This window comes from Bidens hawaiensis, unplaced genomic scaffold, assembly GCF_021521415.1.
Source record: "Bidens hawaiensis isolate Kalapana, Puna unplaced genomic scaffold, B.hawaiensis_p1.1 tig00020327_1, whole genome shotgun sequence".
In the NCBI taxonomy this organism is placed as follows: domain Eukaryota; kingdom Viridiplantae; phylum Streptophyta; class Magnoliopsida; order Asterales; family Asteraceae; genus Bidens; species Bidens hawaiensis.
Genome location: NW_027493090.1, coordinates 178,120 through 197,262, shown reverse-complemented (window position 1 = coordinate 197,262; position 19,143 = coordinate 178,120). Strand labels below are relative to the sequence as shown.

The 19,143-nt window shown below is 36.9% G+C and overlaps 4 protein-coding genes and 1 long non-coding RNA gene across 5 annotated transcripts; 4 read left to right on the top strand and 1 right to left on the bottom strand.

Moving 5' to 3' along the window:
* Nucleotides 1-1,799: 1,799 nt before the first annotated feature.
* On the top strand, nucleotides 1,800-4,254 carry LOC143560365 (B-box zinc finger protein 22-like). The gene is made up of 3 exons (XM_077048678.1): nucleotides 1,800-2,055; nucleotides 3,228-3,656; nucleotides 3,722-4,254. The coding sequence occupies exons 1-3, from the start codon at nucleotides 1,873-1,875 to the stop codon at nucleotides 4,010-4,012; spliced, it is 903 nt and encodes a 300-aa protein (XP_076904793.1). The 5' UTR covers nucleotides 1,800-1,872; the 3' UTR covers nucleotides 4,013-4,254.
* A 218-nt stretch (nucleotides 4,255-4,472) lies between these two features.
* Nucleotides 4,473-7,299, bottom strand: LOC143560367 (protein VTE6, chloroplastic-like). Its single transcript, XM_077048679.1, has 5 exons — nucleotides 7,020-7,299; nucleotides 5,355-5,608; nucleotides 5,113-5,236; nucleotides 4,928-5,032; nucleotides 4,473-4,841 (listed from the first exon to the last, which is right to left on the bottom strand). Exons 1-5 carry the CDS (start codon nucleotides 7,272-7,274, stop codon nucleotides 4,746-4,748), a joined length of 834 nt encoding a protein of 277 aa, XP_076904794.1. The 5' UTR covers nucleotides 7,275-7,299; the 3' UTR covers nucleotides 4,473-4,745.
* Nucleotides 7,300-9,299: 2,000 nt separating this feature from the next.
* On the top strand, nucleotides 9,300-10,010 carry LOC143560373 (uncharacterized). The gene is made up of 3 exons (XM_077048686.1): nucleotides 9,300-9,345; nucleotides 9,438-9,718; nucleotides 9,777-10,010. The coding sequence occupies exons 1-3, from the start codon at nucleotides 9,300-9,302 to the stop codon at nucleotides 10,008-10,010; spliced, it is 561 nt and encodes a 186-aa protein (XP_076904801.1).
* A 665-nt stretch (nucleotides 10,011-10,675) lies between these two features.
* On the top strand, nucleotides 10,676-11,775 carry LOC143560359 (large ribosomal subunit protein uL13c-like). Its single transcript, XM_077048673.1, has 4 exons — nucleotides 10,676-10,897; nucleotides 11,119-11,304; nucleotides 11,389-11,559; nucleotides 11,649-11,775. Exons 1-4 carry the CDS (start codon nucleotides 10,676-10,678, stop codon nucleotides 11,763-11,765), a joined length of 696 nt encoding a protein of 231 aa, XP_076904788.1. The 3' UTR covers nucleotides 11,766-11,775.
* Nucleotides 11,776-14,233: 2,458 nt separating this feature from the next.
* LOC143560364 (uncharacterized) lies at nucleotides 14,234-17,067 on the top strand. Its single transcript, XR_013140107.1, has 4 exons — nucleotides 14,234-14,459; nucleotides 14,842-14,926; nucleotides 15,789-15,839; nucleotides 16,896-17,067. It is a non-coding gene; the product is annotated as an uncharacterized LOC143560364 (long non-coding RNA).
* Nucleotides 17,068-19,143: the final 2,076 nt, after the last annotated feature.

The window sequence follows — 19,143 nt, the reverse complement described above, 5'->3', positions numbered from 1 at the left end:
TCATATAAGACATACTATACATGTTAAGTCTATTTTCATACCAAAGTTTTTACACAACTCAAATCATAACAAAAAAAACTAATTTAAAAATTGAATTGTTTAAAGTCAATAAAATACTCCTTTTACATAAGACCCAGAATATTTTATTCAATTCTCAGAGCCGACCGTGAGTGTGGGACAGAAGTTAAGGAATGAGGATCCCATGGTGATGGCTAAGATGGCCGTAACCGTGGCAAAGTGGTGATCTGAGTGGCGGTGTGAGACAATAGTAGTGGTGACGTACATACAGTTGTAGTGAGTGGTGTTCGTTCCTTTAAACCCCGCTTTTATTTTGACTTATATTTTACTAAATCCATATATATTTTAATTAATATTTCACGGAATATCAGAGATATTTTTTTGTAGTGTTGAAAGTTTCCACGTACATGCGTTTTAATTGGGTATAACTTAAAAACCCCGCGCCCTCACACTCCCACACACAGTACACCTATCACGTGCCACACTGCCTCTTACACAAATAAATATCATAAATTTCCACCAACAAAAATAATTATATAGAGTAGAGTAATCTTTTTTTTTAATGTGACTATATTAAAAAACACGGCAGACCGTCGCACACCGAACGAATTACATGAGATTAAAGAAACACAAATCTATCCATGAGACCCGTTTAAGTTTCGGTCTATTACAATACCAGAGGAACCCACGACCTTTACATACTCAATAATTTCTTCTAAAATAACCGGTTTGTTTTCAAATATCAACTCGTTCCTAGCTTTCCAAATTCTCCAACAAACAATGAAAATAATACCTTAAAACACTTCTTTTTTCACCTGAGACAAAGCAGCAATGTTGTGAAAGCATTTTAATTAGTTTATTCGATTTTAAAAAAATGTTCTAATTAAGTCATTTAACTGTCATATTTTATTAAATAAGAAATTTTAATGTCTTTTAGCCCTTTTTTTTATTTTTGTTTCACATATAAAATCTTTTTATCTTTTTCTATGTTGACAACATGAATTTTATTTTTTATTTTTAATACAATTACACGTCCTGCTTGCGGCGCGCGCATATAATGTATGTATGTGTGAACTCTCGAGTGGGCAAAAGTGAAACTGCACTAATTTTGACGTTATTGTACTAATCTCGTGAAAATAACGTTAAAAGTGGCGGAAGGTTAATCAGGCATCATGTGGTGGCGTTGATAGCCGAAAGACAATGGTACATGCACCGATCAACCGGTGTCCCGATGATTGAGTGCTATGTGCATTATGTCCAAGGCTTGATGCAAAACCACTATCGAGCCAGGGTCTCACCGGAAGCAACCTCTCTATCCCTATGGGGTAGAGGTAAGGCTTTCTACATCTTACCCTCCTCAAACCCTACCATAGCTTTGCTATTGGTGGGATATACTGAGTACGATGATGATGATGATGCTTTTTAATACAATTAACGTTTTTTTTTTAAATTTAACTACATATACTGCAAATTCCGACCCACACATTTTATAATCCATTTCTTTCTTAACAGACAAAAAAATTGATGAGACTTGATTTGAAGGTTTAGTAACCCGATTAAAAAAATACGTATAATTAATATAATTAAAACATTTTTAAAATTTAATTGATTATTGTATGACATGTTACTTGTATAAAAGCAACTTTAATAAATAAGAGGTAGCTTTGAATTAGGAAATAGGAATGAGCACATGTTCCCTTAAAATTAAAACCTCCACTTGCCCCTATTCTATTTCTATTTCTATTTCTATTTCTATTTCTATTTACTCACTCCATAAACCCTAATTATTTATTTCACTCACAGGATAAGATTCATCCATCCATCCATCCAAAAATATCTACAAGAAGCAAGCTGATGAAGATTCAGTGTAACGTGTGTGAGTCGGCTGAGGCGGTGGTCTTATGCTGCGCCGATGAGGCCGCTTTGTGTTGGTCGTGTGATGACAAGGTTCACGCCGCTAATAAGCTCGCTAGTAAGCATCAGCGAGTTCCTCTCTCCACTTCCAATTCGCATATGCCCAAGTGCGATATCTGTCAGGTATAGTTCGATTCGTCTGTTGAGGTTATAATTGATTCATGATTTGGTTTTGAATTGTATTGATTTGATTGTTTAATTGATTAATTGCGAGTTGATTATGAATTTGTGTGGAAATTAGGTTGACGTAATTACTGGATTAGGTTTTAGGATTATTAGACGTTCTAATTTAATTAGTTTGAATTAAAATTGATTTGAGAAATTTTGAAGCACATCCATGCGTACTAATTTTATTGTTGAATTTGTGGCTAGTTAGGTAGATAGATTGATGATTTTGACCTAATTACTGGATTAGATTTTATGATCATTGGATGCTTTAATTTAATTAATTTGATTAGAAATTGATTTTACTAATTTTGAAGTATATCTCTACACATGCTACAGCTTGTTTGGAAAATAAGTTAGTAATAATCATCATTATTATCATTGGATTCGTGGCTGATTAGGAAGATAAATTGATGGTTTTGATTTAATTACTGGATTGGATTTTAAGATCATTAGATGTTTTAGTTTGGATTGATGCTAATGATTCTACTCATTTTAAATCATATTGATAAATACTGTCCGAACAAGTTAGTAATAATCATTCATTTGTCTGGAGATTAGGAAGATAGATGGATCATTAGCATTCTGAGTTTGTGGCTAGTAATTTGAGTTTTGAAGTTAGTAGCTGATTGAATAGTTTCTTCTTAATGCTCTTCATTATCACTCTGAATTTGTGGCTAGTGATTAAGTTTTGAGATCAGTAGCTGATTGAAATATTTCTTCTTTATGTTCTTCATTATCTCTCTGAATTTGTGGCTAGTGATTGAGTTTTGAAATCAGTACTGGTTGAATAGTTTCTTCTTAATGTTCTTCATTATTATTCTGAGTTTGTGGCTAGTGATTGAGTTTTGAAAGCAGCAGCTGATTGAGTAATTTCTTCTTAATGTTCTTCATTATCATTCTGAATTTGTGGCTTGTGATTTGAGTTTTGAAATCAGTAACTGATTGACTAATATCTTTTTAATGTTCTTCATTTTCATTCTTGTGGCTAGTGATTGAGTTTTAAATCAGTAGTTGATTGACTTATTTCTTCCGTATGTTCTTCATTATCTTTCTGAATACGTGGCTTGTGATTTGAATTTTGAAATCAGTAGCTGATTGACTAATTTCATGTTAATGTGATTGTACAGGAAACCACTGGCTACTTCTTTTGTCTTGAAGATAGGGCTTTGCTATGCAGAAAATGTGATGTTGCAATACACACTGTCAACTCTTTAGTTTCATCACATCAGAGGTTTTTGCTAACAGGAGTGAAGGTAGGTCTTGAAGCTGCTGACATCGGTGGATCATCTTCTACAGGAAAGTCAAACTCGGGTGAGAAGACTCTAGAACCAGAAAAACCGCGTTCTGTGCCAGCTGTTCAAATGTCAGCCACAAGTCCTTTCAACAAAAGTATGCCTGTTGTTCAAGCTGCTGGAGCTGGTGATTTTGCAGCTTCTAAGATGCCAACTTTAACTGGCGGTTCTTCAGCCGACAGTATTCAATGGCAGTTTGATGATTTTCTTGCATTGACTGATTATAATCAGAATTATAATTACCTGGACAATGGCTCATCCAAGGTAATATAAGCATATGAAAGTTATTTATACTATTTATGGTATAAATATAATTGAACGGTGTGTAGGCTGATAGTGGGAAGCTAGGTGAGTCAGATGGGTCACCGATTCTACGAGCCATGGAGATTGAGCTGGACAGTGAAGACTGCTTGGGTCAGGTCCCGGATGCATCTTGGGCGGTCCCACAGATGGGTTCACCGCCTACTGCTTCAGGACTCAGCTGGTCAAAGAACCGTCCACATCATCATCACCAAACGGGTTTTGATACTTATGTCCCGGATGTGTGTTACTTGCCAATGCCAAATTTCTATGGTTCTCAACAAAATACTGGTTCTTTTAAAAGGAGAAGAAATTGCTAGTGTGGGTTATCATGTCGGTCTGGTGGCTGATTAGTGTCGTAACTTTAGGTGTGTTTTCATTATGGCATGGTTAGTGTGTTCAGTGTTGTGAATGTGAAACTTGTTACTTTTGTGTTGTGTAGTTTAAGGTGGTTGTGTAACAGATGAATGTTGTAAAGGATGAATAATTCACAACAGGGCAAATGTTAAGAGAACATTAAATTCTTTATACCAAATGTGTGATTCTATGTTTTATTTTTATCTTTTTTTTACCAAATGATTGAAAATGTAGCCTAAGCAGGTTGAAGAGCTCCAAAATGCATCTCGAATTTGATATATTATTATTGTAAGGTCTTTGTGCGCGCACAAATATTATCTCGAATTTAATCAATTTGACAACTGATATACGAAAGACTTGACAGTGTGGACACACACAAAAATTGAGGTTCATCTGAGTCGACCGAAAGATGAAAATGTACACACCAAAGTGATTGTCTGACCAATATGTATACATAAAATTAAGCAGCTTATATGGAATTATAGTTAGATGAATAATAATACAAACTTTACAATGTAGCTAAACATATAACTAATGTACAGACAAGCTATAAAATTAGCTATTTATACTAAAATAAATATTAAAAAAAAATCATAAAACGTATTTCTCGTCTGCTCAAAAAGTGGTATAAGAGGAAACCAAATGTATAAATTTTGAAGATTTGTATCCAATTCCTTTGCATATGAACACTAGGGTTCATGGAAGCAAGTTTTGAAGCACAAATTGCTGTATCAAGATGGCAAGTATGCAACCAAGAGATATATTGATCACATTGACTGCATCATTGTTAAGCTACAAATGCAAGACCATGATTAGATTCATCAAACACACCAAAACAGGACTTAAAACATATGCATGAAAATCAAATTTCAGCTTACCCATTTGAACCCTTCTTTATCTTGTAGCACGGCTCCTATCACACTCTCCCCAACATTTGCAATTTGTGACGCCAACACACATATGACAGCTTCAGCCATCTTAATCTAGTATCCCCAAGAAACATTACAAAAACATATCTTTTTAACGTTCGAGAATTAAAAAATGTAGAAATTAAAGAATGTACCTCGCCCAGAAAGCAAGCGACAGAGGCGAGAAGAATAGAAGCAAGAACACCAGCAACGGTCCCCTCTACACTAACCGCCCCTTCTGTTCCCCTCGGGACAACCTTAAATGTTGTTACTAGGTATCTACATTAGTAAAAAATGACTAAACGTTGTTACTTAAATAACAATCTATTCTCTGCATAAAATGATTTAAAAGGTTTTATGCCTTGAAATGATAATTTCATAAAATAGAATTGCTTACGTTGTTTTACCATATGCTTTCCCTATCTCACTAGAGACAGTGTCACTCAACTTGGTACAAAAACTAGCAACAAAACCAAGTTCACAAAGGCGAGCAAACGTTTTGTCACCGCCTCCATAAACTGACAGCAAAGCACAAACGCAGCCCGCAGCACTAGAACCAATCACACTCCCGGGCCCACGTCTACCTTTTCTCTTCTCTGCAACACCTTGTGCTTCCTTTTGAGCCATTTTCACTTTCGTTACCCCTGTTCCCTACATTATTATTATTTTTTTATTATACTTAAATATTATACTTAAAATCAATTCTGAGCATGCCTTAAGTTTATTCAAAACCAAAATAATAAAGAAAATAGCACATAATAAATTAGTAATACAGTATACAGCCCTAACCAGAAGGACAGATTATAGTGCACTTGCATATGCTTACAGCTATACAATTTCAATTTTCAAGAAGTCATTAGACATTTGTAAATTTTAATATAATGTATTCATCTAACAAACAAAAAGAACAAATAATTCAGCTTAACCACACATTCAAACACCCTTATAACTAGACCAATTTTACCTCATCATCATCATCATCATCATCATCATCATCATCATCATCATCATCATCGTACTCAGTATATCCCACCAATAGCAATGCTATGGTAGGGTCTGAGGAGGGTAAGATGTAGACAGCCTTACCTCTATCCCATAGGGATAGAGAGGCTGCTTCCGGTGAGACCCCCGGCTCGATAGTAGTTTTGAATCAAGCCTTGGACATAAGACACATAACACTCAATCATCGGGACACTGGCTGATTGGTGCATGTGCCCTTGTCTTTCGGCTATCAACGCCACCACATGATGCCTGATTAACCTTCCGCCACTTTTAACGTTATTTTCACGTGATTAGTAAAATAACGTCAAAATTAGTGCAATTTTACTTTTGCCCACCCAAGGGTTCACACATATATACATTATATGTGCGCACCGCAAGAAGGGCGTGCAATTTTACCTCAAATCACATTAAATCAGAAAGTACAATGAAAGAAACAAAAAGTACAATACGAATTTTACCTAACTTTACTAAGTACAAGATAATGACTATTCCAAATTATACTACAAGAAACTGTTATCACAAAAAAAAACATAGCTCTTATTTGTACCAAAACCCATTACAACTCAAAAATTAGAGAAATTACATCGAATCTCCAACGTAAAATAAAACAAACTAAAATTTTATACCAAAAATTACAAGAATTTCTTCAAACTTAATATACCTGTAACATAAATTTACCTTATTTTCCTAAGCACAGACTCGTGACTATTTCAAATTATCACAAAAAAACTTGGCTTTTATTTTACAAAGTAGGTGCAACTTTGATGAATGATGGATTAAATTAACCTTAGGTCTAACTTAAACCGGTTAAGCGCGTTAAAACCTGTTTAAACACAAATTTTGTATCTTATACGTGTTGATATATTTATGAGACGCAGCCCGTTAAACTCAAATCCAAACTTACTTAACTCCGTGTTGTGTCCAGTAATAATAATTTTACCAAGTACAGGATTATTATTGTTAAAAATTATCCTAGCAAATCTATTACTACTATAAAAGAAATCCTAGCTTCAAGATCTACACTAAACATGTACAATTTTGAATTAATATTAATACTCACAATGACGAAGTAAACAGCGACAAGAAGAAACCCGGACGGTCCAAAAGCGCGCCAAATGAGAGTGCCGAGCAAGAAGGCTGCGCCGATGCCGGGGAGAGAGAGTCCGGCGACGAGAAGCGGTGATCCGAGTAAGCAGATGAAGATGTTGCTGAGAATAGCGGATTGCCACGTAGGCGGTGATGACTGAGCCAATTGGATTGCACTTTGAAGAAGCCCTACATCGGGTCGTATATTAGTCGATGGATTTGAGTCCATTGAGTGAAGGTTTGATTTGGTTTGATGAGATTCGAGGAGTTAGACGAGGGAATTGATTTTATGATGAGGTGGTTTACCTTCGATGGCAAGCAACGGGATTGACTATTGAGAGAAAACCAGTGTCAATCGTATCGGGTTGACGAGTTGAGAGCCTGTAACCCAACACTTATATTTCTTCGTTTTGTGTTGATTTATTTAAATTCAGCTTCAGTTGTTTTAATGTATTTATTTCTCATTTTCAATTAAAAAATACTTGGATTTGCATATTTAGGTCAAGATAAGAACAAATGAAAGAGTGCTGAAATGTTGGAAGTGAAAAGTAAATAAAAACAGTTTTAAAAGTTAATAGATACATGAAAAATTAAATATCCAGGTGTTTAACTTTAAAATTTAACACTTCTTATATTTAAAATCAAAATATTAACTTCTCTAAAATTCTTAAACGGGTCAACAAGTCAACCCACTTATTAACGAGTCGTGTTCAGATTGACTTATGTAAGAACTGGTCATGTCAGCCGACCAAAAACCTAAACTTTTTCGTTTCGGGTTTCAGACCGTGCCAAGAATCGTCGTCCATATTTCAACTTCAATCTCGCTAAACAGTTTACCTTTTCAAATAAAACAAGTAATTCTACCCATGCATTGCGGAGGAGCGGGTTTTAATGCATTACATATTCGAAAGCTACCACGTGCTACAATTGGTATGTGGGTTCGATTCGCTACGAAAATTTTTTTGTTACAAACGTTTCAATCAAAAGTTGAGGTGCTGAAAAACATACTTGTTAAACTCTTATGGCAAAAGTCTAATGAATAAAAAATTGTAAGGGATCAAAACAAAACTCATATATATCAAAATGTTGTGGCAAAAGTCTAATAAATGGAAATTTATGCTGCTTTTTAATAATATATTCACGGAAAGGCTAGAGAAACACACACGTGTAATTCATCGTGGCAAATAACTAACACATCGTTATAAATGTTAAAAGCTATGAACAATAGAGGTCTCTGAGATCACTGAAAATTAATATTTAATAGACATATAATATATAATGAAATTTTAGTTTACATAATCATCACACTATTTGGAAAAGTACTTTATTCACGAGTTTTTCATAAATTTGTCGAAAGTTAAGCTGATGTGGGTCGGGTGATTTAGGTTTTTAATGCTTAAAGGTTAACTGATAGGCTTTCGAGTAATGGGTTTGTTTGTGTCGAGCTAATCGGGTACAAGTGAAATCAGGATGTGTTAACCATATACGAAGTAAAAATCAACATGCCTAGTTCATTTAGCCTGACCGGTTTTCAAACCGTAAACCAAACTGAACAACGAACATCATTATCCAAAACCACCTAAGGGTGTGGGTAGTGGGGCGCAAACGGCTGGGTGCGAACGACGTGGCCGCCGCGCACACCACTACCCCCTAGCGGTGGACCGCGTGGGCGGCCGCCGTGGACAAGTCCGCGGGGTCAAAAGAGCCGTTGGGCTGGTGGGTTTTAAATATTTTTTTAACCTATATATACAAATCCACGCACTTCATTTTAATTAAAACTCAACTCATTCTCTCTTGATCTCTTAAAATACCACACTTTCCCTCTATCAAAACTATATTTTTCTCCAAATTTATAAATGGCATCGTCTTCGTCTTCCAATTCTTCCGAAGAAGACGAACTCATTTGTCAAGCGGTTCTAACGACGATAAACTTTTTGATAGATCGAAACGCTCCCGAGCCCCATTATTCCGGCAACCACGTAATCGTGATCGAAAGACTGCTAATGAAACTTTGATACGTCGCTATTTTAGCCCCAATCCCACATATGGTGAGGATAGTTTTAGAACCCGTTTTCGAATGACTAGACGATTATTCATGCGTCTAGCAAATGACTTGCTGGAGCACTTTGAGTATTTTTAACAAAGGGATAACGCTAGAGGTAATCCCGGGTTCACGGCTACTCAAAAAATTACCGCCGTTCTTCGGCAACTAGCGTATGGTGTTGGCTCATACATGTTGGACTAGTATCTACAAATGGCTAAAAAGACCGGACGCGATTCGCTTAACCACTTTTGTAGAGGTATATAGTTTGAATATAATTTTATTATTTACATTTGTTTATATAATTTTAAATATTTAGATAACTTATATAATTTTAATAATTATATTTAGGGGTCATATCGCTATACAAGCGGAGATACTTACGTAGACCAACAATGTATGATATCCAATGCATATACGAGATGCACGGTGAAAGACATGGTTTCCCTGGGATGCTCGGTAGCCTCGATTGTATGCATGTTGGTTGGGCTATGCGTCCTACTGCTTGGCGAGGTCAATTCCATCGAGGTGATCACCCTGGCCCTACTATTGTACTTGAGGCGGTGGCGTCACAGGATCTTTGGTTTTGGCATGCGTTCTTTGGGGTTGCCGGGTCTAAAAATGACCTCAATGTTATCGATCAATCACCGATAATCGATGACCTTATCGACAGGGTTGAACCCTCTTTAGGCTGTTTTTGCAAATGGAGAACATTTCAAGTACGGGTACTACCTCGTTGATGGTATTTACAACGAACGGATGATACTTGTTCAAGCTTATGCGTCTCCACTTTCTGACAAACGAAAGTACTTCACGAAGAAACAAGAATCGGCAAGAAAAGATATTGAAAGGGCATTTGAAGTCCTAAAGAAAAGTTGGGCAATGTTGGTGAATCCAATAAGATTTGGACAAGGGAGAAGATAGCGGAAGTCGCCATCACGTGTATAATCCTACATAACATGATACTAGAAGACGATGGTCATGTTATTTGTCAAAATTACCAAGGTGATATTCCAAGACAAGAATCGACGATCACCAATGAACAACGACTCGACAACATAAATATCAACAAGAGCCGTGAGACACACGGCAACCTTCGGCATGAGTTGGTCGAGCATTTGTGGGATAGAGGACCCGATAAACTTGTATTAGACTAGTAATATTTTAAATTATTATTAATGTAATGTTTTATATTAGTATCAATGTAATGTTTTATATTATTATTAATGTAATGTTTTAAATTATTATTAAATGTAATATTTAAAATAAATAAATAAATAACTGGATTAAGCCCCGAATCACCTGGACCACTACACCCTCTAGAGCTTGATCCTATGCCATGTCAACATCTACCTAACGTAAATATATTGGATCACTTGGGGTTGGATTAAACCCCACTACCCTTTGGCCTTGGCCTAACATAGAGTGAACTCAAAATTATAGGGTTTATGTGTATATAATAAAAAAAAAAAAAGCAGGGCTGGAATTGAAAACTGAAACTTTTAATCAATAAACATTTAATTTTTAACAAACTTTAAAAACTTATCTACTTGCCTGAAGATCGAAGACGATAGTAACCGATTGATAAAATGGCGATGGCGTATGCAGCGTCATCTTCTTCTACCTTGTTCACAGCCTCACACAACAGGTCTCCAGTTCTCTTCGGCTTCACAACAATAGCTACGAACAGTAGCATTGTAAAGACCAGTAGGAGTTTTCAGATTCATTGTCAAGTACAACAACTTCAGCAACGAAACCTTGCTCCAGTTGAGCAGCGGTGGATGTTTACCGATTCCGATTTCACGGGACCGGTAAGCCGGTTTAATAATAACCCCCCTTTCTGTTGTTGTGTTGATGAACGAAATTGAAACTGGTATGGGAGTTTTTTGTTGGTTAGTTGATGTTAATTGAGTAAACGTTTGCATTAGGTTAATGAAAACAAACACCTAGTGTTGACATGGATTGCGTCTTGAGTTTATTAACTTTCATTGTATAATATAGTAATAAACGATGTTGTTTCTCTGTCTGGCAGGATGTGTGGAACAAGACATGGTATCCCAAAGCTGAAGACCATGTCAATACAGAGAAGACATGGTATGTTGTAGATGCTTCTGATAAAATTCTCGGAAGACTTGCATCAACTATTGCCATCCATATACGTGGCAAGAATCTTGCCACCTATACACCTAGTGTTGACATGGGTGCTCTCGTCATTGTGGTATCCCCTCGGCCCACCTCGAGAGTATTTTTAACGTTGTTATAATGGTATTAGCATAAAGGCGTTTTGATGTCCATAATATAGGTAAATGCCGAGAAAGTTGCGGTTTCAGGCAAAAAGAGGACCCAAAAACTATACAGGCGGCATTCAGGACGACCAGGCGGGATGAAAGTTGAAGCATTTGATCAACTTCAACAAAGAATCCCGGAAAGAATTATCGAGCATGCAGTTCGTGGGATGCTTCCTAAGGGAAGGGTAGGTTCATCTTTCAGTATGATTTCTTTCCATTTTTTTGTTATGTTTTTATTATATATTTTCTGTAACTTGTTGATACAATGGTACAGCTTGGAAGAGATCTGTTTACACACCTTAAGGTATACATGGGGCCAGACCATCCACACCAAGCTCAAAAGCCGATCGATTTGCCTATAAGAGACAAGAGGATACAGAAACAGACATAGGTTCCCTTTTCATGTTAGTTCGATTAAATTCTTGAAACCAAATGAAGCTCTCCCTAAGGATGTATCTGTATGTACTCAGCAATAGTTAATATGGCCTCCAGTGCGAATGCGCTTTTATTGGGTTGACAATACATTATACAAATAGTTTTTCCAGTAGTTGTGTGTGAGAACCCATCACAGCCATCGAAATGCTTCTGGTTATGAAAAAGACTCAAACTGCTGCTTTTGATTATTGGAAATAATTACATGCACACACGGAAAATATAGGAAACTTAAATGCGTTAAAATATATGAACGATAAACTAACAAACGTTAGCCAACGGCCTTATTCAAATTAAGCAGCTGCAAACCCAAACTTGTAATTTCATGGACTCGTCATATTTGAAACACTCGATAACAGTCACCCATCGGTAGTCAAGATCAACTACATGCCGCAAGCAGACCCTAGGAGTTCCTTCATGCTTTGAACCTCATGCACAGGTGCACCGCGATTGTCCTCGAGCCACTTGGTGGTGAGAGCAATGGCGTTCTCCATTTTCTTTAAACTCTGACGGTTAACCATTTTATTTATACTAAATTCTTTGAACTTATCATTCATGTCATTTATGAAATCCTCTAATGCATTGTGTGCATCTGTCCTCTTCTTGAATTCTCGGTCCTCACGTTTGTACTTCTCAGCATCTCTTACCATCGCTTCAATGTCTTTCTTGGAGAGTCTTACATTTTCGTTTGTAATTACGAGTTTCTTTTTCCTCCCGGTGGATAGTATCTCTGCGGTGACTGTGAGGATACCGTTGTCATCTATTTCTAGACATATCAAGATTTCTGGAACTCCTTTGGGAGCAGGCGGTATTCCAGATATTTCAAACGTCCCCAACACTACTACACAAAGGGGCAAAAGTGACCGAAATTTGCGACCAACAAAAATGGTCGCAAAATTAGCGACCGTATTAGCGACCAAATAAACAGTGGTTGCAAATTTACCGACCAAAACAAAATCGGTCGCAAAATCAGCGACCAAAACAAAATCGGTCGTAAAATTAACGACCGAACATTTTCGGTCGTTAATCAGTCGCAGTTGTAGCGACCGAAGTTGTTTCGTTCCAAATATGGTTGCTAATTTTAAAAAAAAATATATAAATATAAATATAAATATGTTCGGTCACAAAAATGGTTGCAAATTTTTTCGACCAAATTGTTTCGGTCGCAAAATCAGTTATTTGAACAAGATTGGCCGCAAATTTAGCGACCGAACATTTTCGGTCATTAAACGGGTGTTGCGACCGAAATGTTTCAGTTGTAAATACGGTCGCGGTTGTAAAGAATAACAAAATCGAAGTTTATTTAGTCGCAAAAATGGTTGCAAATGTTTACACAGAATTAATTGATCGCAAAATTAGCGACAAAAGCAAGATCGGCCGCTTACCCAACTCTCTATTGTAATTGGATCATTTTATTTAATATTAAGTTCATTTGATATATATATAAAAATATATATAATACACCCAATTGAGTTAAGGTAATCAGTCAAAAATCCCTGAGACCCACCAGGTCTTTTTTATTTCTTCGGGATTAAAGCAACCCCAATTAAACGAAGAACCCCGGTGTTGCGACGGCCTACTGGTGTAGTCAGCAAAAAAAATTAAATTTTCAACGTCCAAATATAACAAACTTATATTAAAGAAAAAAAAACATAACCCGCTAGTTGCGGCCGTGAACGATGTGAATTCGGTCAATATTGACATTAATGAAAAAACCGTGCACTGCGGCCGAGAACGGGCCGATACAGACGTTGTAGACACTAAATCATCAAACATAAAATGTCTTAAATAAAAAAAGTAAACATAAAAAGAAAAAAATATTAAATAGCTAATTTGATGTTGCCAAGTGGACCAATTCGATACCAGAACTAAAATAATAAAAAACTTGTATAGTTTTTAATAAAAAAAAAGTGACATGTTTAAAACGACATTTATATGGTCGGTAAAACTCGGGCGTTACAGTGGCAACATATTTAAAACAACGTTTATTTAATCGGTAAAACATGAATTTTTTTAAAAAAATTACATATTAAAAAGAGGGAGAAACGAGAAAATTAATTGCAATATGCAAAAAATGTTTATTGTGAACGACCTAGTATATACAACTGGACTCATTTAAAAGAAACAAACAAAAAAAACATATCATAAAATCGTAAATGACCAAGACTCGAACATGCACAGCAGAAGGCAGTCGAAAAAACCTTGCGATTTACAACCACCACCATCGCACCAGCCACCACATGCATCACTTGCATACAAATTCAGTTGAGTTGGTTAAATACTAAAATAAGATATTCTGAAGAAGACTTGTTGTACCGACTTTTTGCTAATAATCTAATAATAATAATAATAATAGTAATAAACAAAACGATAGAATATAGCAATCCCTTTTCTTCCCGTTATCTGAATCAACGAACACACCTAAAATTTGAAAATTTCAAGCCTCATCTGACCCTAAACCTCAAATCGATCTTACTATAGCCCTCCTAACACCGGTGAGTCATCTGATCCTGCTTAAATCACGCCGACTCGCCGCCCGTATTCTGAATCAGCTGAGTGACTTGTTCGTCTGATTGTTCCTAACTTACAAATCAACAACTTCTAGTCGTTCAAGATTTTGGACACAACCCCACTGAATACTAAACAAAATATGGTTAGTGTTTTTCAGTCAGTATCGATCAATCATGTTATTTGGAAAGATAATGAATTATGTGTTAGCAATTTTACATTTAGTCAATAACCTACATCTGTAATGGATTCGGTATTCCCGTGGATTACCGGTACCTATACCGCCCATGGCAGAAACGGATTGCATTCTAAAACACGAACCAGTATTGGTACCGGTACCACCTAGTGCCGAAACGGATTGCATCCTAAAACACGAATCGGTACCGATTTAAATCGGTCGGGATGGTAATGTATGGTGTTGGGAACTATTTGCTCATCCTTATAATTATCTATATATACTAAAAGAGATTGCTGGCGCCACAGAATGGAGTTATGCATATTTTTTATATATGTTTAATTTAATGTAGGATTATTGGTCGGTTGCATGTTTTCTTGTGTAATTTGTTATTCAGATCCTCTGCTTCGCTTTCTAATCATCAATTTTAGATTCAGGTACGTATGTTATAACATTTTAATTAATTTTGCCCTTTGTGTTCGATGTGTTATCTGTAGTTAGGGCTTGTTTGCATGATTTTTCTTTTGTAGTTAGGGCTATTTCTCTTAAGAATGTAGTGGTTTGATTTCATTTTTATGGTTAGGGATTTATTTAGTGGTAGGATTTAGTTAAACTGAAGGATGGTTTTTTGTTTATTTTTTGTTGCAGTTGCTTTTTGGTTGTAGGATTTGGAACTACAAGCCTTTTTGGTAGGGCTGTAAACAAGCGAGCTACTCGAGATCGGCTCGTGAAAAATCTCGATTGAACCTAGCTTAATCGAGCTTGAGCTCGAGCCTAAAAGTAAGCTCGTTTAATAAACGAGCCCAAGCCGAGCTCGAGCTCCATATAAGTTAAACGAGCCAAGATCGAGGGCCCGGTTCGGCTAGTTTGCACCCCGAATTTTTGGTGCCTTGTAGACAAAATTAGTTTGTTGTTTCGTGTGAGTTACCTAGTATTGCAGATAGGTTTAATACACCGACCCTTTATATGTGTCATGCCAGTAGCTTAGTTCTTGTAAGTGACATTAAATTTTGTGGCTGTTATAATGCAATCCTTCATGCCTGCACTTTTGTAGGTAATTAGATACATGTTGATACATACTCTTGTCATATTTGGTCAATTTTGTTACATTTTGGTCTAACCTGTTGCTCATTCATATTGTTGAGTGTAGTTGATTGTTAGGTGGTTGATGTTTGGTTATAGGACTTTCAAGTGTAACGGTTAATTTTGACACGTTTAAGACGATTGTTACTGCATACTGCAAACAGGGTAAAACTGAATCAGCTTTGATTCATGAATTTTGTCCATGGTTTTTTGTAGGCTTTCGCTTCAGTTCATATTTGCTGACAGTTTCAGCAACTGCAGTTAAAGGTAAGCCGGTAGTTGTCTTATGGTATATGTAGAATATATTTGGTTTTGTTTTTTCAAATATTTGCTAGGCTATAAGTATGGCTGATTAAATTTGGCGATCATAAATGCAGTAATTTATTAATAATAATGTCTCGCTCATCAAATGATGTTAATCGACCTGAGTCGTCTCGAAAAAGAGGACATATGTCTTCAATTTCTGATGTGTATGCAGCTTACGCCTCTGGTTCGGAAGCTATTGATGTTCGCATGACTATGCATGTATCAGACACAAAAAAAGTTTTGGCCCGATGCAACGCGTCGGGTAAAAGTCTAGTTAAATACCAACCTGAATTGATAAAACTAAATTTAAACAATATCATGGAGGATGTTTTATAGATGATCACAGCTTGAAACTCATAAAAATTGTGAGTTGTTTCAGGTTATATTACATCTAATGGGTTAACAGTTATAAAAAATAATAGTTTCATTTATAAGTCATTTTATTAAAACAAAATAACTGAAATATATGGAAACTCATCAAATGGGTTAACGGTTTCATTTATAAGTCACTTTATTAAAACAAACTTAGATTTTATTTATAACGAAACCGGTAGAGGTGGGCATATAAACCGGTTAACCGAACCGATCTGAAAATCGAACCGAAACCGAACCAGTTTGAAACCGTTTATGCAGAAACCGGTTTGAAACGAACCGGTTGAAATCGTAGGTTCGGAACCAGTTTGTAATTTTCTTCACCAAGACCGGTTCCAACCCGATTAACCGAACCGAAACCGGCCAAAACCGATCAAAAACTGGTCAAAATCCGAATCGAAACCGATCAAACCCGAACCGAAACCGATCATACATAGTCAATAAACCTGTTTCAACTCGAACCAAAACCATAATAAACCGGTTTTGACTTTTGTTGACCAAACCGAACCAGTTTTAACCCAAACCGATTTTGAGTTTTAAACCGATTTGTGCACCTCTAGAAACCCATCAAATGGGTATTTATGCTTATTAAATAATGTATTCTTAGAACGCGTTTTAATTGATTGGGATGACTTTGAACTTCAGGGCTTACATTGACTTTATTATATATGGCGTGGTATACTGATCGAGAATGGATGTATAAAAGAACAACCAGTGACGGATTTATCAATAAGGAATATTGTGACCATGTGAAGTTGTTTCTCGACTTTGCCTATTCTAATGAAGAAGCACTTGATAAAAGGGTAACTAAGCATGGAAAGACAGTATATGACATTAGATGTCCATGTTTTAAATGCCAAAATGTCTTCTACTTATGTAGATCAACTATTCATGAACACTTGCTTAAGAATGGATTCTTGAGTAACTATACAAAATGGCATGCACATGGCGAATCTTCTATCTATAAAAGGTATTGTAATATGATTATTCTTGATGTCAATTACAAAGGGTTACATGCCTTTATAAAGGCTAATTTACAATATGGAAGGAGTAATTCCTGGAGTAATACAAACCTCTAAGTTAGGTAAGACATTGAATATATTGAATTAAAATACACATTCTAATTATACAGATGATTGAGTTCCTTGATTGTTGTTATTCCTTATACGCCCCCGCAAGATGGAGGATCCATCGGATACACCAATCTTGGAGCGGTTACGGAGAAACGGTGCTCTTAACAACGGTTTAGTGAGCATGTCGGCTAGTTGATCTTGAGGACTGATGTGAAGAACACGTAGATGACCAGCAGATAGTTGTTCCCGTACGAAGTAATAGTCAAAAACAACATGCTTCATGCGTGAATGGTACACTGGATTAGCACATAAATACGTGGCACCCGTATTGTCACAAAATAGTGTTGGCACCTGTTGTATATGAATGCCTAGTTCTTTGAGTAAGTTCTTGAGCCACTTGATTTCTGCCGAAGCATTTGCCAATGCCTTGTACTCGGCCTCTGTAGAAGACTGAGAGACTGACTTCTGGCATGCGGATTTCCATGAGACAATGTTGGTGCCAAGATAAAGTATGTAAGCAGTAGTGGACCGACCGGCATCATTAACGCCACCCCAGTCAGAGTCAGAAAAGGCCGACATGGTGAGAGGAGAGTTACAGTTTAGAAAAAGGCCATGATGAATGGTTCCTTTGAGGTAGCTAAGGACCCGTTTAAGAGCTTGCCAATGGGCTTGTCTCGGAGCATGCATGAATTGGGAGAGTTTGTTAATAGCGAACGAAATATCTGGACGGGTGAGGCCAGATATTGTAGTGAGCCGACTAGTTTGCGGTAAGGAGTGGCATCTACCGATGGAGACGGGTCAGTAGGAGATAGAGGATCAGTGGCACTAAGTGGAGTAACCACATCTTTTGCACCGTCCATGTGAAATTGATTTAGTATGTCTTGTATGTGACGGTGTTGAGATAAGAAGAGACCAGTTGTGGTTGGTATTACTTCAACACCTAGGAAGTGATGAAGCATGCCAAGATCCTTGACAGAGAATTTGTTGCTTAAGGCTTTGATGAAGTTTTCAAGGAATTGGGTATTGTTGCCTGTGAGAACAATATCATCAACATAGACCATAAAGTAACAAGTCACATTTTTTTTGTTGGTAAATGAATAGGGAAGCATCAGCTAAGGACTTGGTGAATCCAAAACTGAGGAGGAAGTTGGTGAGCTCATTGTACCAAGCTCGAGGAGCTTGTTTGAGACCGTATAATGACTTTTTGAGTTTGCAAACATGATTAGGGAATTGAGAATTGACATAACCTGGTGGTTGAGTCATAAACACATCCTCGTGAAGGGTGCCGTGAAGGAATGCGTTGTTAACATCGAGTTTCCGTAGCGGCCAATTTTTGGAAAGAGCTACCGAAATAATTGTGCGGATGGTGATGGGTTTTGTGACGGGGCTGAATGTATCAAAGTAATCTTTCCCATATTGTTGGAGATACCCTTTTGCCACAAGACGGGCCTTGTACTTGTCAATGGAGCCATTAGGATTACGTTTGATCCGAAAGACCCATTTGCAACCAATTGGCGTGTGAGAGGTGGAGGGCACAAGGTCCCACGTTTGATTTTTGAGTAGGGCGTTAAACTCGAGATCCATAGCATGCCGCCATTTAGGATCTTTGGAAGCTTGAGAATGAGTTGTGGGTTCAAGAGTGGGAGGTAGGGGGTGGTGGGTGGTTGTGTTGACGAGGTTTTGGTTAAAGTATTTTTTTATTTGGTTTTCGTGTTCGTTGTGGTCGAGCGGTTGGGCTAGCGGTGGAGGGTGTTGTAGGCGATATTATTTCGGGTGTTGTTATGGTAGTATGTTGGGTTAGAGAGGAAGTAGGGGAATGT